General features: G+C 43.9%; 1 protein-coding gene across 5 annotated transcripts in view; it reads left to right on the plus strand.

Annotated features, from left to right (window-relative positions):
- Positions 1–26,975, plus strand: part of KCNQ5 (potassium voltage-gated channel subfamily Q member 5) — a 577,457-nt gene that overhangs the window by 537,883 nt on the left and 12,599 nt on the right. For 4 of the 5 annotated variants that reach the window (XM_029224298.1, XM_029224301.1, XM_029224299.1 and 1 more), the window contains one exon: positions 15,963–16,071. The exons of the other annotated variant lie outside the window; for it this stretch is intronic. In XM_029224298.1, the coding sequence (XP_029080131.1) occupies positions 15,963–16,071 (109 nt within the window). The remainder of the gene's footprint in view (positions 1–15,962; positions 16,072–26,975) is intronic. 5 annotated transcript variants of the gene reach the window in all.

Here is a 26,975-nt window from a genome sequence, read left to right on the forward strand (position 1 = left end):
TCGTTAAAATCACTGCAGAAGACGCAGGGGGAGGCATGCAACCTACTGTCTGTAACCCTTTTAAAAAGCATTCATTAATGGGTGTGATTGACAAAAGCTGAAGAAAAAGCCATGTTGCTCCTGGGAAGAATGCAAGTGTAAAGATCTGAATAAAAAGATGTAGTTTTCTATGCACCAAAGCACTTGTCAGCTCCTCTGTAGGTAATGATAGTCCACTGTTAAAGAATATTGTTGCAACAGTAGTGTAGGAGACTGTTATTTCTGGCGTCAGTGGTCCCCCATTCACCCCTATGGACGGCTCCAGCTTTGTTCCAGCGATCGGCAATACTATTCCAATCATCTAGGCATTTTCCATCTGTTAGCTCCTTCAACACCCACACAGCTGTTTTGCAGATAAAAAAATTGAGACCCAGAAAATGTAAATAACTTGCCCACGTAGCTCAATCTAAATACAGAGCTGGGGTTTGGAATCGCGCTCAGGCATGATTCCAAAGCTCTTCTTGTCCTACCATGCTGCTTAGCAGATGTCTTTCACATACATCACATCACGAATGAGTGAATGCATGAAATGTGGAATAAATCAGCTATAAGTGTAGTGTTAGTCAAACGATTTGTTATCTTCTTTTCCAATTAATATGGCCTGTCTGCTCAAGCCTTGCTCCCTTAGTCATTACATAATCTATAAGTATTGTTTCCCACCCCTTCAAGCATCAAGGTAACACATCAGTAATTCCCATTATTTTTTGAAAGGCCACTCTTAAACGTTGCCATCTCTGGCCAAGCTCACCCAAATGGTACCAATGTCAACACGTTGTCATTTCCTGGCAGTATCGCTGCTAGCCTAATAAGAATTGAAAGTTGGGGAATAGTTTACAAGATCTATTTTGAACTCCCCAACAAAATTGTTTAATGAATAATGCAGATTTGTAATTCTGCAGTTTGTTGGGCCACTGCAAATCATGACTGTTTGACTGTGGTCAGATGTCTCTGAATATGGTTCAAAGGAGACAGAGCTCATCTTTTTGGAGATAAGATTCAGTAAGTTGTTTTAAGTCACTTTGCCATGTTTCAGAATGTTTCTCCCTAAGGTGACGTACTGTCTGTCTTAGTCTAGAATAGCAGGAGCCATCCATCAGCCTCTTCCAATTTGACCTGGTTCCGTTATTTTACTGTACGAGGAGGCCAGCTGGGGTGGTGCCGGCAGGCTGGACCCGCGGTTGTCTCAGTGGTTGGCCTTTGCTTTCTTATAATCACTTGGCTGTGCTAGGATTACCGGAACGTTCGTTCTAATAAAGGCAGTCCTGCTGGACTATGAATTTGCCTTGCTTTTATTGCACGCACTGAGATCACTTACCGGCAGAACTATGAAAGTCTACAAAAGTCGATCTCTGTGTCTATGAGTAAAAAAAAAAATGTTTTCACAAAGCTGTGACTATTTATGTATTTGTTTTCAATTCAGTATGGTGAGTTCTCAAGAAATTTTTTATGAAAATTAAATTAATCCAACACAGTGGTTAAAAACAGTTTGGGAATAAAAGGGAGCTTGTTTCAAATCCCACTTCCCCCACAAGGTAGTTGGGGAGGAGGCAAGTGACCTAACCTCATTGTGCTTGAGTTCCTTCTCTCTTCCTAAAGTAGCAGGAGGGAATTCCCTGGCGGTCCAGTGCTTGGGACTCGACTCCGCGCTTTCACTGCTGAGGGCCCGGGTTCGACCCCTGGTTAGGGGACTACGATCCCACAAGCCTTGCCATGCGGCCAAAGAAATAAAATAGAATAAAGTAGCAGGAATAAACCTCCCTAATAGGATTGTTTGTGCACTAGTGAGATGTAATGTGTGTAATATTCTTGCCTGACACAGAATAGGTACTCAGTACATTGAATGTATTGTTATTATTTGTTAATTTATTAATGCTAATTTCTGCATTAATTTTAATGAGTTAAAGTCCTGGGCTTGATTAATTTGCATGTTTTCATCTTCCTTTCTTCCAGCACTTGATGGCAATTTCTGTCAACGGTAAATGGAAGTTTAAAAGCTATATGTTCACACAAACTTTATTTCTTTATTCCTTAGAGTGAGTTTTAGGGGTCTTCCTGGTAAATAGTTTATATAATCACAGAAAGAATAAAGTTATCCTTATTATATCTCAGACTGTTTTTTATCATGGATCATTGCCTTTATTAAAGATGACAGAAATAATGCATTTGTTCTGGAAGAGAGGCATTGATTTACTATATGACAGCACAGTACATGGCACATAATAGTTGCTTACAAAATATTTATCGTGAATGGATAATTAACAGATAATGACCAAATAAATGATTTAATATTTATTTAGTCAGGAGTCAGTTCATTGCACCTCTTTATAGAAATTGCTTTGGGATTGTAAAAAGCCCCCCACACAAATGAGATGCATCACTGAAGCCCAGAGTGTGATATTATTAAAAGTGTTTATTGCTGAATCACTGAATGTTGAGCTAGTCAATAAACTGGATATTTGAGTGGTTTTTAAGAAGATAATTAAACTCCTGTATTGCCTTATTGTTGCAATAATTTTAAAAGAAGTAGAAAACATACTCCAATGTTCCCTTTTGAATAAAGATGGTGAATATATCAATAGTAACCTGTGCGATTCAAAATAATTTTTTAAGTATTTTACTAGGCAGTTACTAGGCATTGTTATGGTGTGATCAGCAATTTTAGCATAGAGACCATGTCAGTTATTTTTGAACACTCTCCAGTGCTTGGTATCATCACTCAAAACAGAAAGACTCCTTTTAATTAAGTGTCAGGAACTATCCATGAATTTTTGCCAGCATTTCTGCTAGCCAGTAAGTAAGGTTAATTGACAATCCCTAATAGAGAATCTTAGAGAAATTCACATCATAATTAACATAATTTAAGATGCTGATAATGCATGAATTATCTACTCAGTCAGCGTGAGTGGGGTCTTTGGTCTTACAGAGAAAGTGCTCAAGTGCAGTAGTGTCTTACATAATAGATCCCTCATTAGTGTGAATTAGAATTTCTGAATGTTGCTAATTAGCAAGCCTGAGAACAAAAACAATAAAAATCTGGTTTTCCAAATTGCGAGCGTGCTGGTTAGTGTGTTTGCTAAACACGGTTAGATTACCATTTTGACTGAATTCCAACAACCAAGTTTCCCGTGGTCGGCAGGCACTGTGCATGGTATATTTTACCTGCCTGGGAGTAATCAGCCGTGTGCTACGTTTGCACTGAAATTTGAGATAAATCATATTTTAGGAAGTTATCAAGGATGTAGTTTGGTGAAGAATACGGATGCAGTGTTCTATTTCTGAGGTGACTTAGAAACTTCAAAGAGAAAGCGATGAGAGTAACCCTCGTTTTCCCAGGCTGTAACTTATCTCAGCCGGCGTGGAGCCCACCCACTGCCCGCCCTTATGAGACGTGGGCTGCAGACTACGCGCATTTGTGTGTGCCACCTGGCGGGGAAGGGCGTGAAAGGGACAAAAAAAGAGTTTTTATCTTTCGTGCCAAAGAGCAGTGGGTGATTTTTTTAAACATCTGAGAGAGAACTGATGATGGAGAAGTCAGAAAAGAAGAAATAATGAAGAGAAGTAAAAATGGGGGTTGCACCAGGCAGAAGAGACTGTCTATAGTCCTTTTCAATCTACAGTAGAGTGTCGTGAAACCAAACTCACAAGGTGGGAGGCGTGGGGTAGATGGGATGAGGCAGGACAGAATAGGAAACAGACTGCATCACAAGTAGTGGGAGTCAGGATTATTTCATGAGCCTTTTAGATTTTTTTCAAAGAATTCGTATTTTACCAAAGTAATACATTTGCCTGGTTTTAAAAGTCAAATAATAAAGATGAACACAAAATGAATCATAGATGTAAAAACATAAAGCTATAAAACTTTTAGAAAAAACGTAAGAGAAAATCTTCAGGATCCGGAGCTAAGCAAAAAGTTCTTAGATTCAGCACCAAGGGCACGATCCATGAAAGGAAAATTGACAAAGTGGACTTCATGAAAATTTAAAACGTCCGCTCTGCAAAGTACCTTGTTAAGAGGATGAAAAGACAAGTTGCAGGCTGAGGGAAAAGGTCTGCAAACCACATGTCCAACAAAGATAACACTCAAGACTCAAGAGTTAAAAAAAAAAAAAAAATTTGAATTAGAAAATGGTCAAAAGATAAAAACAGACATTTCACTGGAGAGGGTACACAGATGTCAAGTAAGCACATGAAAAGATGTTTAAATTCATTTGCTATTAGGAAAATGCCAACTGATACCACAGGAGATATCACTACACACCTATCAGAATAACCAAAATAAAAAGCAATGACAACACAAAATGCTGGGGAGAATGCAGAGAAACGATTTCTTATCCGTTGCTGGTGGGAATGTAGAATAATACAGTCAGTCGGGAAAACAGTTTGGTGGTTTCTTATAAAACTAAGCATGACTAAGAAATCGTATTCTTGGGCATTTATCCCAGAGAAATGAAAATTTTCGTTCATAGAAAACCTGTACACAAGTGTTCATAGCATCTTTTATTCGTAATAACTAGAAACTGGAAACAACCCAGATGTCATTCAGTTGGTGGACTGGTTAGACAGGCTCTGGTACACATGTACCAGGGGTACTATTCAGCAACAAAGGTGAACAAGCTGTTGATATGCGCAGCTTGGCTGAATCTTGAGGGAATTATGCTGAGTGGAAAAGAAGCCAATTTGAAAAGGTTGCATACTATATGATTCCATTTATATAACATTCTCCAAATGACAAAATTATAGAAATGGAAATGAGATTAGTGGTTGCCAGGAGTCATGGCGGGTAGGGGATGGGAGGAAGGAGTGTGGCTGTAAAAGGACAACATGGGAACTCCTGGGGGTGATGGAAACATTCCGTATCTGGGCTGTATCAGTGTTAACACCCTGGCCGTGACACTGTGCTGTAGCTTTGCAAGGTATTATCACTGGGGGAAGCTGAATAAAGGGTACACAGGACCCCGGTATTATTTCTTGCAACTGCATATGATTCCACAATTACAAATTTGAATTTGTAGCTACAACTAACAAAACTGAAAGTTTAATTTTAAATAATAAATAAAAAGTGAAATAATATGAACTCTTTATATCAGAATATGATGTTTCCCTGCCTCAGCTCTCGCACTCTGCCCCCCAGGATTTCTTTCCAGAAGCAACCATTTCTATTTTTCTGTTGTTTCTTCTGATACTTAACCAATGTCCATATTTTTTCAATAGTATGTGCATACAGCTAACTTCTGATTAATCAATTCTGAACATTTTCTATTAACTTAAAATTCTAGTAAATGAAGATTTAGCTCTTTTTTCACTGTTTACCTTCTGCAGACCCTCCCATCCTTCCAATCTAGGTTTTGTAATTTTTTGATAAGTCAGAATTCAGGGTCTACATTATACCTATACGTATTATATTGTACTACTACTGTTTGTTTTAACGGCAGTAAATAAATGCCTATTTTTTGCTGTTGTTGCTTTCATAATTCTTCCCACATCTTGCAATAATCTGTCAGTAAAACTGTTCACAAGGTCAGTTGTGTCAGTTCAATGATCCAGTTCCGTGGTGGTGTTTCTTGGAGACGCCCCCCTCCTTTCAGCCGGGCCGGCTGCTCAGCAAGCCTGCTGCACAGACGTCAGCTTCTGGCTTCCTTTTGATGTTCTAGATTGCCTTCCCAGCCTACAGGGGCATATGGTTTTGTCTTTCTTGATTTAGCCCCTGTGATGGAAGGCATATTGCTGACCTCCAACAACCTGCCTGCGCGTGGATCACGCCGGTCCTACATGGACGGAAGCGTCTCCGCCTGGCGCACGGCGACCACCCGGGGTTTCCTTCACCCTCATCCTGAGCCGTGTCTCCTAAGCCGAGTCATCCTGTCTCTTGATTTACATCCCCATTTTGATGGGGTGCGTCCTCCAGAACACTCCTGAGGAAGAGTACAAGGATAGCAAATTTTTTTGGAGATCTTGCATGGCAGAAAATGGCTTTTTTCCATCTTCATGCTGCCTGATAGGTTGGCTTGGTGTACAATTTTAGGCCAGAAATCACGTCACTTTGGAATTTTGAAAGCATTGTACCCTGGTGTGCTTGTTTTCAGGATTGTTAAGTCCAAAGCCATTCTGATGTTTGTACGTAACCAACGGTGTGATGCTGCCTGTCCTACGTTTGGAACTTTGTAGGATCCACTTTTGTCCCCAGTGTTCTGAATTTTCATAATGATTTTCCTGGGCACAGATGTAGTTTTATCTACTGTAGTGGGGACTCAAGGGGTCATTTCAAACTGGTAATTTGTGACCTTCTGTTCTAGAATGTTTTGTTGTGTTTTTTTTTTAAATGACCTCCTCCCTTCATTTTCTCTGTTGTCTCATGGAAATTCATTATTTAGAGGCAGGACTTGGGGACCGGCCATCTGACTTTCTTTTTTCTCCCATTTTCTACCTCTTTGTCTTTTTGTTCTGTTTTGGGGGATTGGGGGAGTTCTGGCCAACTTTATCATCCAAACCTATCATTTCTAAGGTCCTTTATTGTCGTCGTGATTGTTTACTGTGTCCCTCTATTTTAGCTTCCTGTTTTTGCTGCACAGATGTAGGACCTTGCTTTATCTCTGTGAAGATGTTAATAACAGTGTTTTCTTTTGCTTCATTTTGGGTTGATCTTGATCTCTTTGTACTGGACGATTTCCTCAGGCATTTAGTAAACTTTGGGTGTCTCCTCGCAGAGAAGTGTGGGATCCGACAAGGGTGACTGGAACTTCTGAGCACGTGGCCGGGGCGGTCAGCTTGACCTTCTCCATGGGTGGATCTGGGTCAGCCGTTTCCTGGGAAACCTCTGGGGTCAGGACCTTCAGCTGTTTCTTCTTGGGCTGGTCAGACTCCCAGAGAGGTCTTCTCCAGACTCCTACCTGGAGGTACAGGTCCTGCTGCCATTGTTGAGATGGTGACTGGGCACTAGTGGGTTCTCAGCATTCAAGCTGTATATGGTCACTTGGAACCCATGCCTGAGGACCCCTCGTCCGAAGCCCCCCAGCCAGAACCCTGCTGGAAAAGGAGCGGAGTCCTGCCCAAGGCTGCAGGCAGGGAGCACACAACCTCCCTCCAGTGAGTCACCCCGCAGGGACCGAGTGCTGCCCTGACTTGTCTGAAGTGTGAATTTTGTTGTTTCTCAGCTTTTCCCAGCCTTGGCTTCGGGTTTTCTCTCTGGTGCCAGCCAGTCGGCTACCTCACTTGCCCAGCTGCTTTCCTACTTTCAAGATTATGCCTCCCCTCCTGTTCTATCCTTTTATGTGTTTAAGTCTTTTTAAAACGTATCATCACTATAGTTTTAGTGAGCTTTTCAGAGGTATCAAGATTAGATGTGTATGTTCATTCTACCGTCTTAACCTACAGGGCAGCTTCTATCGTGTGTGTGTGTGTGTGTGTGTGTGCGCGCACGCTAGATCGCAGTAGCAAGTGTATATCTTATTGTGTCTAAAAGTCAAGCAGATCTGGAAACTGATGCTAGGCCATGCCAACAGCAAAGCTGTCAAGTCCAGTCAAAGGCCAGTTGTATTTTCTCTTTACTGTGAAAGTCTTCTAAGGAGCTGAGGGAGTTTTCATGGTATATAGAGCCACTTTTTCAGAATGTGGTAGTCACAGGATAATCTAGATCTAACTCTTTTTTGGAAAAAAAAAAAAAAGGTCAGCTGCACTTCCCCTGATAGTGTATTTGATTGTACCTCTTCATTTCTGTTATGGGTACCACGACTGTATTTTGGGTCCCAAATTTTCTGCTCCACATAGAGAATGTCACAACACCAAAAAATAAAATAAACAGCAAGCACAGCTGAGTTATGCAGTCTCTATCAATCTGTAATCTTCAGTTGTGCTAACATTTGCATCTACTTTGGTAAAAATACACAGGAAAATGCAATTACCCATTCAAAATATTAAAAGTACCTCTTTAACTAGAATATTCCTTTAAAAACTCAAAAGGATGTTTTATTTTGAAACCAGTAGAGGCCACAGATATGAATGCTGGGACTTTTTTTCAATAAAAACAAATATTTATTTTTCAGAATTTTTTCCCTAGTACTATAGCATTTCATTCTACAGCCTAGAAAAAAAATTCATGAGAAAATGTTCACAGATGGATCAAAAATTTCCTTATAGCATTATATTTTATTTTTATCAGAATTCAGTGAGATGATTTCCTGATTCTTAATGAGAACTCACTTTTAAGCTGTTTCCTCCAAACCTTCTAAGATTCAGAACTGAATGAACAATGGTCACATGACTGAAATCTCACCCTTTGTCCCTGCTGTGCTAACACTGTAAAGCACTGGATTAAAGGTCGCATTTGGAAACGCACAGGGGAGTGAGTATCCAAAAGTGATTTATGAAGTTACACTGTATCTCACTGTAATATATTTACATTTCCATTAGTATACATTGTTCTTGAAGAGGAAAGTAAGTCAGGATGGGCTTCTTTATTATATTTATAGGAGGATGTGGGTAGAGAGCCCCCCTGCTCTTGTACTGATGTTAAAATTCTTCTATTATTTACTGATTGTAAACTTATAGACTCAAGAATTTAAAGTCGACCTACAGGTTGCATGTCAACCTAAAAGTAAAAGTGCAGTGTACCATATTTATTCAACAAGTATTTCCTGAGTTCTACTGTAGAAGTTATTCATGCTTTTACTTTAAACTTATTTTGCCTCTTAAATATTTTCATGGACCACTGGGGGGAAATCCTATGTTTAAATCCTATAAAAATTAAACACTTTGAGGAAAAATTGAATCTTTTTTCCACAGTAAGATCTCAAAGTATATATCTAGTCATGAAAGATCACCAAAACATACAAACAACAACAAAACAAAAAAACGGTAAAAGAGAAAACGATAAGGCCAAATCCAGAGGTTAGCTAGTGCATTAAACTTTGTGGTCGATCAGAGAGATGGAGTGGACGGGTATCACTCACCCTGACTGGTTCCCTGAGTAAATACTAGTTTGCTCACCCTGTTCCAGGCACTCTGTTCCAGGCGCTTGAGATACATCAGAGAACAAGATGACACTCTTGGCCTTGGGTAAGGGAGTCCTGGTGGTTCTCTTGGAAAACAGACACTGAGCAGAGGCCTCAGCAGCTACGGAGCCCACAGGCCGTCTGGAAGGGAGCATCCCCAGAGGGAGCCCTAGGGAGAGGGGTGCACGGCACGCAGAGCAGCCGGGGGGCCTGGAGGGAACAGAGAGAGGGGAGCCCTGATGGGAAGGTGGGAGAAGGGGCGGCACACGGGGCCCTGCAGGCCTTCTGAAGACTCGAGCTTTTACTCTGCAAAACACGGGGAGATTTGTGCACAGGGAGGCGCGATCTCAGTGTTCAAAGGACTGCTGTACCCTAATAACCCTGTATCTTGGGCAGGTCCTCTAAGCTCACTGATATCAACCTAAAAAAAAAACAGGAAACCAATTCAAGGGGCAATAGCATTTATTTGGGATCAAAGAATTGCAATTTGGGGTACATGTATTGCGGTAGAAACACAAATAGTGTCCCTATTACAGGAGAGGGAATCAGGGTTTTTAATGAAACAAGTGAGAGGAAGATGAGACGTTGCTCTTAAGAAGAGTCCACTGGTGCTGATAAGTAAAGCTATTGGATTTGCACTTCACTGACGAGTCCGGCAAAGTGGTCACCAGGTAAAGGTTCATTTTCATCAGTCCCTTCAACACGGTCTTCTCATTCTTGCTGACTTCTTGGGATGTTGGCAGTTTGGCCCAGTTCACAGGGTCAGAAAACAGGATGCAAGGCAGTTCCTCCGGGATGGCTGCTCTGGCCCCATTTTAAAAGCCCCACTTACGTCATTTTTCACTCCGAGCTGCAGCTCCTTCATTTGTGTAAAATGAGCACAGTATTTCCAGTCTAGCAGTGTAATATTTTAAATTACAGCTTATCTTTGTAAGCCATCTCTCACACAAGGACTGAATGAACGAAGGTCCTACATCCAGTCCTAAAATCCTACATCCAGACTTTATTGAAGTCAAAGGGAAATGCTCCACTCACGAAGCAAACGTGCACCGTCAGGGCTCTGGGGGTGGTAGGTCCATGCATGAGGAGATACAGGGGAGATGGATGCGTGGATGAAGGATGTGGTCCCTGCCCTCGCAGCTCACTGTCTGCCAAGGAAAGGGGTTGTAAACAACAAATATAAGAGATACGTATGCAGAACAGGAGGACAGGGCTGAGTCAGTCTTGGGGGTCAGGCTGCATTTTCCGGAGGCCACAGACTCAAAAGGCTTGTGTCTGGAAAGCTGGATCTGAGGCTCTGAACTCTGTCCTACTGCCCTCATGCTCTTGGCTTTGGATAACTCAAAATCAACAGGAATTACTAAACCACAAAATAAAATTCTGGTTTTCAACACGGCGCAAGAGTTATACGCATGCTGAAATGGAGGTGATTTGTTGGAAAGATTCCGATGTTCTCATTTTGGGGTGCTCTTGCTTTTGTGGCGCTCTATGCATATAATCGTCTGTCTACTGCAAATTCAGCACCCGCGGATCGCCAGCCAAAAAGAAAGGAAAAAAAAAATGGAAAGGGGATGTGTAGAGTGTAGCCCTTGGGAGAGTAGCCAAAGGTAATAATGCTTAGACAGCACCTTGAGGAACTGTTCGTCGTCCGGTGTAGCTGGAGCATGAGATGAAACAGCCATATAATAAGATGAGGCTGAATAAGGGCTTTTGAGCTATCAAAGCAAAGTCCCCCCCGTGGCAACCAGAGATGTACAACTTCTAATCGGTGTTGAGAAATTGACTTTGACGTTAGAAACATCAGTTGGTGCAAAGAAAGATACTGGAAGGGAAGAGGCCGAAATTTAATAGGATTTGCCCGAGTGTTAGAAGTACAAAAACCTTTACTCCTTCTCCATGATTTAATTTAAAATTTGAATTTTCAGAATTTCTAGGAGAAGCATGCATTACTGTCATAATGAGAGAAAAACAAAGTTAAAATAAAAGCTATTTGAAAAGGCAAAAGTCTAGAACAAAAAATATATTATCTGGAGTATTTTTCTGGGTTTCTTATTAGTGTCTTGAGGACACAGCAGCACCCAGCACAGAACAGAAGGAAAGTCCCCAAACAAGGCCGTAGCAAAATAATATCGTGCTGCTGCATCAGGACCCAGGCAGTTATTCTAAACTCAGCTGGATTAAAGGAGATGCCTTTGAACTAGCACGTGGCTGAAGTGGAGACTGTAAATTTAAGATGATATTTAAAGGTATCGGAAATGATAGTGGGGAAAAGGTAATTGAAAGACAAGCAGCAGCAGAATTGGAAAATCAATTATACTTCATAACAGGTTGTAATAAATTAGTTATCACCACCATTGATAGTGGACTTTCCAATGTGTGTTCCTTATAGCACAGTGGAATAGAAAGAATCATTACGTGGTCCATTTAAATGCCTAAAATGTATTGCGAACTTCTTGCTCTCACATTTTTACTATAAGAAACATATTACAGTAGTTCTTTAAGTTGTGCAACTTGGGAAGATTTTATTTTCTTCGTTCTACTTGTTTTCCTATTTTTCAAATACTCTATTTCAAAAAACATATTTTTGTGTGATGGAAAAAAATCTTTAAATTCCTTAAGGAACATCTTACGGAAAAACCTGAACGAACTTTTTGGCCAACCCAATAAAAGTAATGTAAATCATCTATAGTCTCATGCCCTGATACAGCTAATTTCATTTTTATATATTCACTTCTTGCTGGTTTTCTACTTCTAGCTGCTTTTCTTTTTATATATCATGGTATATAGTTCTAATCAACGTGAGTATTTGGTTTCATATTTTAATTTTACTGAACACTTAAAAATACTTTCATACTACCATGTACTCTTCATAATTATCATTTTTGTAGCTGTGTAGTACATCAGCATGGTCAAATACTATAATTTACAGTTTCCTACTTTGGGACATTGAAATTTATATAACTATCTCTCTACAATAAGCAATGATGCAATAAAAATTATTACATTAAGCTATCTTTATTTTCTTTTTGAAATTATTTTCCAAAGATAACTTTTCTGGTATAAAATTATAAGATTGTTGATTTTAAATTTTTTTAAACTTTTTCTTGCCATAAAACTTTGTTCTGATTTACATTGTCACTAGCAATGTCAAAGTATACCAGAGTCACCTCAATTTTGTTAGTATTAGTTATTATTCTTTTGCTACTAAATAAGTATAAGTCCATACTTTCAAATAATTTTAATTTTTTTTTTAATTTCTAGTTAGGTTGAAAAGTTTTCTATCATTTTTTGCTACTGGTGGTCTTTCCTGACTGACTTATTTGTATACTACATTAATATTTTGGATTGTGATCCATTCAAATAAGCTTCTTATACATTATAAATATTAAGCTTTTTTATACCTTTCAGTTTTTTCCTAATCAGGACTTTTCTTTGCATTATAATTTGGTCATTTCAGGTGGTAACATTTTCTGTCTTCATGACCAAGGCGGTCAGCTGTCTCCTTTATAATTCCTCTTAGTGACCAAACATCAGGCCATTACCGTTTCCTCCACAGACAAACAAATGTTTTCTGCTAGGTTTTGACAGTTTGATTCTATTTTTGTCTCTGAACATGTGAGTCTCTTGTGTGTAAGAACAGTAGTGACTCCGTTGAAAGAGAACAGGGTCACGGCCTGCAGAGCGGGTCTCAGGTGGCTGAGGGGTGGAAAACAGTGGCTGGAATTCAGAAAGCCGAGGCCTCCAGGCTGAACAGGAAGGTGATGAGACCTGTTCCCAGGTCACCAGCTTGTAAGGGATTTCTTTTTCTGTTTTTTATGATGTGATTATTTCCTTTTGTCTTGGGAAGCACCTGTATTGTCTCAAACTGTGCAAAATACACTGGTGATGCGAGGGGAAACATGGGGACGAGCCCAAGTCCGATGGCAGACTGGTCACACACACACATGCCTCGGCTCCAACTGGGGGAACCCAGGGGCACTGTTTTCCACTTCCAGTCAGTGGTCCTTCTTGGCTGCACATGGACACCTCTGGGGAGCTTTTATAAACACTCTGAGGCCTGGGTTCCAGCCCATCCTGAGTACTGAGGTGTGATTCTAACATGCAGCCAAGGCTGAAAACCATTGTAATCATTTCGTCAAGAAATCTAATCTGTAAGAGCAGGTGACAAAGAGAAACAACCAGAAACTGCCTGTCCTTTTTCTCGAAAACACCTGCATCTTGATGGCAAAATTTATAGTGGGAACAGGAAGACGGTCTTTGGACATAGCAGAAGTTTCCAGAATCTTCTCTTTCCCTCCTCTCTATCATGTAAGGTCCAGGTGGTTCTTTGCAAAAACTATGGAATAGAGTTTCCAAAACCTGGGGGAACAAAGTATTTGCAAGCAAATCTTGAACACAGCTAATTACTAGGAGACAGAGAGGCTTGGGGGAGACAGAGGGCTGTATTTTCAGCTTCCTTTCTTCCCAGCACAGACGAGGCGCGCACAGGGCAGGCCCACCAGACACAGAGGCTCGCCCACGTGGAGCACGACTTGGGGAGCACTGCACGCCACTGGCACGCAGCCCTTCAGGATTGGGTTTTTGCAGATTGGTGCTCACGTGAGCTCCTGTTCCCATGACCCACATTCTGCAAATGCCAGGGCAGAGGGCCAGCAGTGTGATCGGAGAGCAGAGAGCACAGAGCCAGCCTTGGCTGGAAGCTCAGCCCCGCCCAGGTGCCTCAGAGGTCACGCGGGTTTTAAGCCTCTAGGAATCATGAGAAGAACATTTAATTGTCATTAACCTCACTGGAAAGAATATGGACATCTCAAGATACATATAAAACAGAAAGATGGCATTTACCCCATTTTTGTGGCTTTGGAATAAGGGGGAAAATTCTCTAACTCAGCCCTTGCTTCAACACATGGCAGCAAAGATGTGTTTCCTATTAGTTTGCCCTGACCAAACTTACAAAAAGAAAAAGCTTTTTTTAAAGACTGAGAGCTTGATTTATGCCTTGAATAATCAAGTTATAAGTGGTATAATGAAAGTCCCTAATAAAATGGCTTTGGATACAATGTCTCCCATCCTCTGCCCAGCCTAATGCTAACCGCGACAGAGAGACAGAAGGTCTTACTGGGGTGCAGGACGGGGGCAGGGAGAAAACTGTCTTGTCGCCGTTTGGGACGTTCCCCGCTCCACTTGCGAACATTGTAGTTTCACTATCTTTACTTTTGTGCTTATCGTGACAGCACCTACCTGCGGAAAAAGTTTTCCACTAACCTCACAACAATAAAAGGGCCCTGACTTTTATGCTGTTTAATTATTATGCTTACCTTCTCGGAGCCTCAGTATCAGCGTCTAAAAACCAGGCATAGCATCACCAACCTGTACAGTTGCTGTAAATAAGAAAACTAGTATGTGCAGAAGCTTTGTCTAAGCGCCTGGCACTCATTTCAGCGAGTGGTTGCTGTCATGATTGTTATTGTGAGTTGGTGGTTCTCGAGAACCCACTTAGGAGGCTTGGGGTCAGAAGGCCAGAGCGACCATGACAAAGAGCTGTGAAGACCCATCTGTATCTCTTCCCCACACCACCCCTGTTCCCAGCACACCATAAACCGAGTAAACACACAGTGAATCGTTGAATTGAGCGATGCACCAACTGCATCCCGGATGCGAGCCCTGCTCCAGTGCACGGGCCTCCTCCGGCGTTTCAGGACCTGTAACCCAACCAGGACAGCCCATGGCAAAGTCTCCTTCGTTTATGACGTAGTAGATGATCACTAATCAGGGCAGGAGACAGAAAGTAGTTTTAGTCCCTTCGTTACGTCAACATTTAAAGAGGCTCAAATAGGGGAGTTCCCAGGTGGCCTACTGGTTAGGATTCCGGCAGGGAACTGAGATCCCGCAAGCTGTGCAGCCAAAATAATAAATAAAGAGGTTCAAGTAGTATTTGGAGGCTACGTAACTCTTTTCTCCTGAGTACACTTTTGTTACTTTATTACCAGGATCATATATGTTCATTGCAGAGATTTTAGAAAATATAGCCAAGCAGAAAAAAATAAAATCATTCTTAATCCCAGATATAGATTGTTTCTTTAATAATATATTGTGACAGTTTTCCAGTCATTAGTCATCATTTTTAACAGATTCTCAATATTCCATTAAACAAACCCACCAGTACTTATTTAACCTTTTCCTCGTTACAGGAATTTTAACCTGCTTTCAATATTCTGTTACTGAAAACCAAGTTGCAATGATATGCTTATTCCTTATTAATTTTATAAATTCTTAGTAATTTGGTGTTTATTGTAACCCTGCCTTTTTGTCAAACTTTGCATTTAAGCCGAAAGTTATTTTGCTCGGTTTACGGGAAACTGATTTTCTTATCCAGTCTGAGAATCTGCCCTCGGCCTTGGCAGTGCTGTCACCAGCAAGCTCTGTCCTGGGCTGCCCATGTCCAGTAACCGAGAAGGAGTCCGTGTACTTGGATCCGAACGCTTAGCACACTCGTTCAGGGTGTGGGACGACTGGGGTCAGTGGCATGGGCTCCAAGCTCTCTATATACAGGCCAGTTCATTAAATATCCAAAAACTGCTTTCCTAACTCCAAACAGCTGTTATTTAAACCCTGGCTGTCAGTTTCAAAAGAACTGGGCAAAAGAGCATGAGTGAATCGACACAAATCCATCACCTCTACCGGGAAGAAAGTGTGTCAGCAGCCCCATTTCCCCATGGAAAACAGCTCAGAAAGGCAGTCATGTCAAACCACGTGAAATCGGTTAGGTTGTAGGAAAAGGGGAAAGAATAATACTGGGAAAAACAATTGGCCGACCTTATACGTGTTGATTTATAAGCCGAGTCTGTGAATTCCCCGCCATCCCTACGTAAGACCAATTCGGTAACAAGTTTTAAATTGCCGCTATGCTGCTACCTAACTGGCCCTTTTCTCTTGCAGCTGACACGGCGCTTGGCACCGACGACGTGTATGATGACAAAGGATGCCAGTGTGACGTGTCCGTGGAGGACCTCACCCCACCACTGAAAACTGTCATTCGGGCGATCAGGTTGGTGAAAACCTCTGACAAAATGATTCTGAAACCTCCCCCTGATTATCTGAATCACAATGTTGCTAAATTCTCTTTCCTGCAGGTAAATCTCCCGCAATAATTCCTTTCTCTTTTCCTGTTCATCCACACGCCTATTAAATTTTGAAGTATTTTTTTAATACAAAACTTGACTGTGTTCAACACGAGGTGGGTTATAAAAGGTGGCTGGGATTTGAAAAGCCAGGCCATACCGGACAGATTACATGAGAATTGGCTCGTTGTGTGAATTTGTTGCTTTAAGGACCTCTGCGTATAGATACAACTATATTTTTTAAATTATTTGTACGTCTTGGTGCTTCAATCCATGTTCTGTATTTCGTGTCGAAGAAGAGTCCGTCTTTGCTATTTCAAAGCAGGTTGACTTCTGACCATGGGAAGCCTGTGTGTTCTGCAGGGGGTTGCTGAAATATAATTGTAAAGTCTGACTGTAATACACTTCCTCTGCTGATGGCAGAAAACTGAGAGGGTCCCAAGCAACTCGTATTTCCAGGATCCACTCCCCCAAACAATCCAGGATCCGGACTAAATGAACTGCTGCTGTTCAGCCTGCCCTGTGTCATCCCTTTGGGAGAACGTGTATCTGTCAGGGAATGCAGAGTGACTGCAAAGAAATGCCTCTGCTCTTTTTGGCTTTTCCTGCCTCTTACCAGAAAGCCTGAGGAAAGCTGAAAATATCCAACCCAGTTTAGCTACCCAGATACTCAGTCTAAGCTCAGACATCAGTATAATGGATTATGTACTTCTGGTCTGAGCATCCTGTTAGACATTGCTGTACTCTGTGGTCGGGGGTCACTGGGAGAGTAGAGGTGAGTTATAAAGACTTTGGTAAATGTTTACGGGGGCAAAGAAAATCATGATATGATGAAAATGTGTGCCCAGAAGGTACTTAAACATTATCTGTAGCAGCCACCTAAACAGAAGTGAAGTCAAGCCTAGTTACTTCCCTCTAGAACCTGCGAGCAACAACCCTGTGGATGGGGGAGCGTCCCGTCCCATCCTGTGTGTCCTGGGCCTCTCGTCTCATCATGACTGTTACTGACACTCCATGTCCTTCTCAAAGTCTCCCAGTTTGGACGATGATATTATCGCCCTGCCCCGGGGGGGGGGGGTCCCAGAAGCCTTGGGTAATATTTAATCCCAGAAAACCCAAGGATACATAGTAAAATGAGGTCTACAGCCTTCAGTTAAAGGGATGGAAAGGATCTGTCCTGCGCCGTCCAACACTATAGCCACTGGTCACACCAGGCGATTCAAATTTGAATTAATTAAAACGGAATAAAATGTAAAGTTCAGTTCATCAGTGGCACGGCCACATTTAAAGTGCTCGGTGGTCACGCATAGCCAGTGACTTCTGTGTTGGGCAGAGAAGACATAGTACATTTCCATCATGGCAGGCAGCTCTGTGGGGGCATTGCTGGCCCCAAAGTGACCTCAACATTCTTTCCATCCGTTCCTTACAGCCAGCAGAGACCCCTGGTCTGATTTGCAGCAAGTACAGTAAAATCTTATCTAAGGGACCAGATTAAGTTTCCTAAAAGTCATACTTAACCCAAGTTGTGTCATTTCCCGAGAGCTTCTGAAGCTTTCTGCTTTTGCCTCACAACCTGCACAAAGAATCCTGAGCTGCAAGAAAGAAAATGAAATAGGTTTATTCTGCCAGCTCAGCACTTGAGCAGCAGCTTGCGATTTACTTTGCTATTATCCCTTCCTCTGGCAACTTGACTGATTTTTGTAAAGTCCCTTGCAGAATTCCCTTGCTCTTCAGAATTCTTTCTTGGTTCTTATTTTTAACAGGAACTTTGTTATTTACACGTCTCTCCTTTTTGTGGATTTTGGAAGCTTTCTGCTTGCTACTTCATAACTCTTGATGGAGTGTTTTTCTTCCCTGTATCCTGATTCTGCTTGGTGCTTTTTTTTTTTTTAATCACTTCTAAGTTTCATTTAAAATTGTTGGATTCTGTAAAAACATAATAGCTACACTCAGTAGTTAATAACTTAATTGGAAATCTTTGACTCATGATAGAACTTAATGTCTAAACATTAAAGGACCAACCACCGCAGTTAGCACTTCTGAAAAGGATTTGCAGGTATAAGTCCCTAACTCATATGCAAAAGTGTCCTTTTCATGAGTTTAATTACATAACAAACTGAACATCAATTGACTAGAGTGCTTTTGCCAGAACATGCCCACCACCCACAGCGCACCTTAAACAGGATTTTCTGTGTATGTCACTGATGGCAAGTGTGAACCATCTATTACTCAACTCTAAAATGGCGACTTTGTTTTTGGCATTTTCCTTGTTCTCTTTTGGTTGTTTGATTATTTAATATGACTACCTGAACATGCCTTTTGTCTTCCAGTAGCGCTGACAATAATAATAGTTTTCTCCAAAGAGGCAAATTAAAATTAAAATGTGTAACAGAAAATATGTATGAGATGACAGCATGGAAAATAATATGATTACATTCACAAGAGCAAAGTAGGAATTCTTATTTTCAGTTATTAATATTTATTCAGCATCTGACATTTTCTAGTTATTTTTGAGAATAAATATTCTCGGGCAATAAGATGATTAAGGTCATTCTCTGAATTCATCTGGATTCTATTACCCAAATTCACCGAGACTTGTTTTTTTAATGAATGACATCACTTTTTATAGTAGTGAACAACAGCTATTCTTAGATACTTCCAAACTATGCCTTAAAAGACAGAAGAATACTTAGTTTTGTATAGTGCCTCCAGGATTACCACAGATTTTTTTCAAAATATTATTTAATTGGAGTGCGTGAAGTTGTTGAAAATGTGTTTTCAAACTCATCTCTGGGGGTGAAAATTGAACTTGTTTTTAACAAGAGTTCTATCTATCTTGTTAATGATTTAATTCAAACCATGTTAAATTTCTTTTCATCCACTCATACAAATTAATTTCTAAATAGAAAGATGAAATTAGCAGGGAAGTAAACAGATTGACAAGCAAACTGATAAACTCTTGAACATTCTACACACCCAACTCCCACTATACAGTTGACCCTTGACCAATGCAGGAGTTAGGGGCCCCGACCCTCCATGCAGTAGAAAATCTGCATGTAACTTATGACTTCCCCCAAACGTGACTACCAATAGCCCACTGTTGACCAGAGGCTTCCCGATAACATAAACAGTCAATTAACACATATTTTGTATGTTATATGTAGTATATACTGTATTCTTAGTAAAAATTAAGCTAGAGAAAAGAAAATGTTATTAAGAAAATCACAAGGAAGAGAAAATACATTTACAGTGTTGTACTGTGTTTATTGATACAGAAGTATGCTTACAAGATGAATCATCTATCAGTACCTACATCAAAATTGTCTTATACGATACAAGACACTATAGATGTTATATGTGTTCCTAACACTAGACATCAAAAACGAAAAGATAACATGAAAAAGAAGTACATATTTATTTACAGGTATAACGGTTCATGCACTGATAATGAAGAAGCAGCAGTATGATTGCTTCATGGTAGCTTAGCTTGTACACTAATGAATGAATTGTTATTAAAAATTTTACTGCACACAGTATCACAGTTACATCCATAATACAGTATTGAAACAGTGTTAGATTTTTTAAAAAAACACTTCCCTGTGATGATAGGCTGATATGCAGTTTCTCCCTTTATGAGAAAGAGAGAGGCATGCTGTACAGTAATGAAATTCTTTGAAAGCAAAGTCATAAAACAGTAAGAAAACTAACACATTATTAATTTTATATTAAATATCACTCATGCTGAGGTAAAGATCAACTAGTATCTACATATATTTTATGTATGACATACCTAACTTTTTCTTAATTTTTTCAGCATGTCTAGCTACACAGTTCGTTTGTCTTTTCAAATTGTCACAAATCTCCAACAATTTTTCCAATATATTTACTGAAAAAAATGCACATATAAATGGACCCAAGCAGTTCAAACCCGTGTTGTTCCAGGGTCCCCTGTATTATGGTGTATTCACTTGCTCGGGCTGCCATAACAAAATACCACCAACTGGTTTAACCTTAACCACCAAAGGTTTATTTTCTCACAGTTCTGGAGGATCAAAGTCAAAGATCAAGGTGTTCACAGGGCTGGTTCCTTCTGAGGCCTCTCTCCTCGGCCTGCAGACAGCCACCTTCTCACTGTGTCCTCACGTGGTCCTTCCTCTGTATGTGTCTATGTCCAAATTTCCCTTCTTATAAAGACAGCAGTCAGAGTGGGTTAGGGTCTGTGCTAACATCTCACATTAACTTATTCTCCTCTTTGAAGGCCCCATCTCCAAAGCCAGTAGCATTCTGAGGTCCTGGGGCTTCAACATATGAATTTGGGGGGGGACACAATTCAGCCCATAACACATGGCAAGACACCAATTTTTCTATCACTGTTCGAAAAATATTTTCCCAGGCACAATATCAAATTTTTCAGATTAAAAATAAGCCCATCAGTTACCCGGATAATCCTTCGCGGTATCAGACATCCGGGAATATCTGAAGAGGCTGACTGGCTTGCCTTTCAAGCTTCCACTTGGCACTGTGGAAACACGAAGTGTGAGTCTTGGGCAAATTTTCACGCAAAAATTAAGATATGCTCATGTATTTGAAATAATAAATTTTAAAGGTCATAGTCAATACAACTCTACGTTTATAAAAGGGTCTTGGAATAATCATTTTTTAAAATACAGAAGAGATGTTTGTGTTTGTTTTCCCACCACACGGCAAGGGCTGGATAAGTTCTCGGCTGTGCACAGCAGGACAGCACACGAGGGCTGTGTACAGGCCTGGGCGGCTGGGGAAACAGCTTGGTCTGTGTGAACCTTGTGGGCGAAGCTCGCCTGCTTCTCACCAGTATTTTTTCATAGAATCGCTACGTCTAGGGTCAGGGCCACTCCTAACGAGATCCTCAGCAACAGTGGCTCTCCTTAACGTAACTGCGTTTTCTGTCAGTTGGCAAGAAATGAATCAGAATACGGTGCAACCTGTTCTCCTTGTGAGGAGAACCGAAACCAGGCGGTGGAGATTACTCAGTATGTGGAGGAGAGCGGGCCCAGAAGCTGTGGGGTGTATCCTGTTCCTTAACATCTCCTGGTAGCCCTGCGCTACAATCTCCGCGCTCCCCTGCTGTGTCTCCCTGGACGCGACCTCTTATCCCCCGGGGCACACCCAGCCTTCCAGGGAATCAGATGAATAATGAGGTCTGGGGTGAAAACTCAGAGAATCTTATTTTCTAATGTTCATTTTTTTTTTTTTATTGAAGTATAGTTGATTTACAATGTGTTAATTTCTGTTTTACAGCACAGTGACTCAGTTATACACATATATATATTCTTTCTCATATTCTTTTCCACTGTGGTTTATCACAGGATACTGAATATAGTTCCCTGTGATCTACAGTAGGACCTGTTGTTTATCCATTCTATAGGTAACAGTTTGCACCTGCTAACCCCAGACTCCCAATCCTTCCTTGAAGCTGCAGCCTGACTTGACAAGGCCTCACTGGCTAATTTTTCCTGCCCCCCTGCCCCCCCAGGGCTGCTCAGGAAGGTGGTCCAAGAAACCCAACGTGCCGCTGTGCGACCTGGGGCAACTCACATCGCCTCTCTGTGGCGTTTCCTCATCGTGACGTGGGGACGGGGATGGTGCTGACCTTTGCTGCGGTGAGGATTTCACGGGTTACCGTGTGCAGAGCGCCGAGTGCGGGGCAGCATGGGAACCCAGAGCTCTGGGCCCCCTCCTGCCCATCCTCCGCTCAGGCCAGACCCCTCCTCTCTGAGCTCCCCCTGCCGTCGCGGCCCACGTGAAAGGAGCGCTCCTTTTTAACGCACCTGGGGCCCCTGCCTGCCTGCACCCACCCCCTCCCCCAGGAAGCGCCCAATGTCTCCCCTTGCAGTTTCCTCCTCACCAGGCCCTGCGCTGAGCACTCGCCCAGAGCACCGCCGCCATTAGGGGCTGGAAGGGCTGTTTCTTCACCCAGCACGAGGCAGTGTCCCCACAGCCGCTGTGGGTGACTCGCTGCGGCGCAGGGCCGTCCCACGGAGTCCAGTGGGCCTGAGAGGTGGGCGTGACTCTCTTCTGCCGCCCCCATCCACACAGGCCTCAGGACGCCCTTTAAAGACCCTCCCAGGGGGTCGGATCCTGCGCTGAAACAAGCTGTATCACTTCTCCCGTGCGCTGGGCACAGGGGCAAACAGTAAGGAGGAGGGGGCCCCTGCTTGGAGCCAGGAGGGGCCGTCGTGGGGGCCCCGCGTGTGTGTCTAGGCGGCTGCAGTGACCTAGAGCCAGGGGGCGGGGAGGGGACGGGGGAGAAGAGGCCAGGCCGAGGGGAGCCGGCGCCGGGCCGGAGAGCCGGAGGGCGCACGTGCGGAAGTCACTCCTCCAGGCTGGCGCTGCGCTCCCGCACTCAGGACGGTGACTCTGACTGCAGCGCGCGAGCGGGCTGGGAAGAGGGGGACACTCGTTGTCACAAGCCCTGGATCTGCGGGGGCCGGGGCCACGCAGTCACGGTGAAGGGAAGCAGGGATGATGCCAGGGTTTGGACTTCAATGGTTGGAGAGGATGGAGCGGAGGAATCGAGGGTGAGATAGGCGCCCGGGCACTGGGGCAGGGGGGCGGGTAGAGACGGCGCACTGTTGCGAGTGCCATTGGAGGGGCCGCCCAGCAGGCAGGTGGAGCCCTGGATCTGAAGCCCAGGAGAGATGCCTGGAACCAGGACAGCCTTGGTGGTCGTCAGCACAGACGTGGATGGTTTCCAGAAGCGTCCCCTGGAGAGCGTGGAGGCAAGAGAGACGGTGGTCCTCACAGAATCTCCGGCTCAGGAACCGTGAGGAGCTGCGGAAGAGAGAAGGCGCTGATCCAGAGGGACCCAGGGCAGCCAGACAGAAGGAACCAGGAGACGCGGAGGACGAGCCGGGGCAGCGTTGGGAGCGGAAGGCGGGTCCACCGTATGAAAGGCTGCTGGAGGTCAAGAAGAGAAAGGGGACCTACTCCTTTCCAGGAGGTCCCTGGGAAGCGGCACCAAGGAAGTCACCGGGAGCTTTGGAGAAAAACTCAGTAGAGGCAAAAAAGGTTGAAGCCAAGGGACTTCCCTGGTGGCGCAGTGGTTGAGAGTCCGCCTGCCAATGCAGGGGACACGGGTTTGAGCCCTGGTCTGGGAGGATCCTACATGCCGCGGAGAAACGGGGCCCGTGAGCCACAGCTACTGAGCCTGTGCTCCGCAACAAGAGAGGCCACAGCAGTGAGAGGCCCGCGCACCGCGATGAAGAGTGGCCCCCGCTCGCCGCAACTAGAGAAAGCCCTCGCACAGAAACGAAGACCCAACACGGCCAAACATAAATAAATAAATTACAAAAAAAAAAAGGCTGAAGCCAGATTGTAAAGCCATTTTTTCAAATTACCTATGAGAATCTTTCACGCTAATAGGAACATAGGTGAGGCGTCAAGAATTTCTTTATATCTAGCAAAGACTCAACGTGGGCTCGTCTAAAATCGCTCGGGTCTGATCAGCCAAGCGAAGAGCCACCGATGACTTGTCAGCTTCTGAGGGTGTGCAAAGCGGGCCTTGCCGTCACCCGGCGCGAGTGCTGAGGTTTTCGGGTTTTCTCGCCCTGTGCTCCACCTACTCCAGGAGGCGTGCACGTTCTCCTCTAAAATGTATTTTCAGCTCTGCATCCTTCTTAAACCTCACTTCAGGCAAGAATACCCCGCAAATAGAGAAGAAGAGGCACATGTTTGCCACTGTGGGTTTTTGTTAAATCCGCAAGCTGTTTAATCATCACCAGTCCCTAACTTTGCTGATGGCGTCTCTGCTGTTTTAGCAGAGATGGTGAGTTTGCAAGTCGCTATAAAGTCATTCTGGACAGCCAAGTCTGTGACACGTGACAGTACAGGACGCTGCTGGGGAACATTTTATGGACCACTTATGAGATTTTTTAAATCAGCTAATATACTCCCTGGAATATTCTTTTTATATATATAAATTTAGTTGGTTTTGGCTGCATCGGGTCTTCGTTGCTGCGCGCGGGCTTTCTCTAGTTGCAGCGAGCGGGCGCTACTCTTGGTTGCGGTGCGCAGGCTTCTCGTTGCGGAGCACGGGCTCTAGGCACGCGGGCTCAGTAGTTGTGACACGTGGGCTCAGTAGTTGTGGCTCCCAGGCTTAGTTGTTCTTCAGCACGTGGGATCTTCCAAGACCTGGGATCGAACCCATGTCCCCTGCATTGGCAGGCGGATTCCCAACCACTGCGCCACCAGGGAAGCCCTGGAATATTCTTTTTGTTTGTTTCTGTTTTGAGGATAATTGCTTGTGACCGCATTTTGCCCTGAGGCTGCATTAAACCAGTGTGTTCACGAAAAACGCACTTACTTTGCAGCATCTAATTTTTAACCTTTTATTTGGGTATAATTTAAACTGAATCTCCTATTCATTGCTGAGACAAAAACTGTTAAGGAGCAATCAGCATGTATGGGCACTTTATTTACTTATTTGTTTCACACTTTAAAATTTACACAGGATTTTACACTCCTAGGAAAATAAAATGCCCAAATGTGTTACCGTATTAGTGCTCACAAAAATCCTAGGAAGGAAAGTTACCCATTTGTAGACTTGCTTGTATCCAGAAGTTCTTACTTGCATTTTACTACTCTTATCTCTTTAAAAGAAGACCAAACAGAATGAACAGAAGAACTTACTAAATCCTGAATCTAAACCAATATTAAGCATTAGAAGAAAAACCCTACTCCCAGTGATGGGAACAATGTGACCACAGAACTTTCCCGACCCCTAAGTCAGCCAAGGGAGGTATCTGCCTGCCCCTTTCGTGAGGACACCTGGTAGATTGTATACAGTGGGGCTAATTTACGTCTCTATCAAGAGCTGAAAGCAAGAAAATGAGACTGGCCAGCGCATCCGGGCAGCCCTGGGGTTCCTTAGTCGCTGGCTAGTAGCCCAGTCTGAGATGACAGGATGGTAAAGGAGTCTCGGTATGCGATTCTATAACTAGTTTCGAAGAGTCTCAAAGTCTAGATACCGTATACACAAATGCAGACCTGTATTACTGGGTCATGATTATGTATTAACAGGAAAATAACATTAATGAATCACGCAACTAGTGATCCGCACGCCTTTGGTGGTGACCCACATTATCAAGTTCTGAGCCTGGTTGGCTGCCGAATCTGCCCCGTGATCAGCAGCGCCCCTTGACTGAACTCTAAAAGGCTCGAGAGGGCTGCCTCGGGAGAGGGTCAGCGACCAGAGGCCCTGGGTCACTTGCAGGACGAGCCCCGGGCCCCTCCTCTTCAGGCGGACAGATGCTGTATCTCTCCTGGGGAAGTCAGAATCAGGGGATTGAATTTGCTGAACAGCGAAAGAGGTGGGTATGGAACGCTTCTCAGTAGAGGTGACGGACACGACGCAGCGACATGAAGTGGGGCGCATCCACACCAAAAACATGAGGTCTGGGACATCAGGCGGCCATTTCTGAGCCCTGAGGAATTTGGTCATCTCTCCCGAGATGGGGGTGCATGTGGGAGAAGTCTGGGGTACACACTCCTCTCCTGCTTGTCTGCCTGCCCTCCTGACCGATCCCCGGCCTCCAGCACCGAGCCTGGCACGTCGTAGGCGCTCAGTGAATGTGTGACGAGTGACTGATTCGGTCCCTCTTTCCAGCATCACGCAGGGAAGCAACCACCCTGAGCTCGTCCAGGGCCCCAGGATCTGGGCACATGGGCTCTCGAGTCCTGTTAGAGCTCCTGGCGAGGGGACTGTTCCTCCCACCAGGTCGCCGCAGAGGGACCGACGGCTGCCACGTGGTCCCTGGAGGCTTCTTCAGCTCTTTCCCAGCACAGCCAGGGCCCACACACACACCGTGGTAGGAGGAGCTCGATGACTATTTATTGAAAGAATGAATGGACCCGTCACCCGGCACTTGCTTCCCCGTCCAAGGCAGTCCTTGAGAAGCTAATGGGACTTGTTAGCTGGCTCTCGCGCGGAACTTCGGGTCTTACTCCGGAAGCGGGGGCAGAAAGCACTGGGCTGTGTGTGACTGGGGGTCTGACACCCAGGCACACGGACGCGCTGCCTCGTGGGCACGATTTGTGTGACTCGGAAGACGACACGGACCCGCCGTCACTCTTTCCTAACCCAGCCCAGTCCCACCCCAGTCCCACCGCCTGTCAGTCGTTCTCAGCCTGGGCTGCGGGTTCCAGTCACCCGAGGAGGTTTATAAAGCCTCTGGATCAATTAAATGACGTTTCTGGAGGTGGGACCCAGGCATCGGCGTGTTTTAGGCTCCCTGGCTGATGGCAAGGGGCAGCGGGGGCCTGGGGACTCTGCCTTTACGTAAAGCCCATCAAGCCGCCTCCCTGGTCCAGCCGGCTGAGCCCTCCGCCCGCACGAGGTCTGGCTGTCGGCCGCCTGTCCGTCCGTCTGGTGGTGGCACAGTCACCGCCGCTTCTGTTTTCTAGTCGTTCTTATCTCTGCATATTCGTATGCAGGGTTTTTACCCTGACTCAGAGGCCTGGGACAAGACTTTTGCAAGATTCTGTAACTCGTGGCAGCACAACAAATGCACCTACACTTCCTTATAAGTGCACATGTGTTGTGTGTATATATAGCCTATATTCCACCCGGGGTTGAACTTTGCTGTGGTTAGTTCTTCGCGCTCAGAAAATCGCTTGAGCAGATTTCTTCCGTTTCCAGCCAGTTGCCAGTTGAGGTTTGTGGCGAATCTCTGGCCCCCTCTAGTGGTCACCTGTTTCGAGCGTAGGTCTCCTCCGGGATTCCTAGCCTCTTAGGTACCCGTAGCATCGGAGGAGACTGGCTTCAGGGTCTTTTGCCCTTTGCTGCTGTATG

The sequence above is a fragment of the Monodon monoceros genome, unplaced genomic scaffold (genome assembly GCF_005190385.1).
Source record: "Monodon monoceros isolate NGI ecotype Baffin Bay Population unplaced genomic scaffold, NGI_Narwhal_1 Super_Scaffold_15, whole genome shotgun sequence".
Taxonomy (NCBI): domain Eukaryota; kingdom Metazoa; phylum Chordata; class Mammalia; order Artiodactyla; family Monodontidae; genus Monodon; species Monodon monoceros.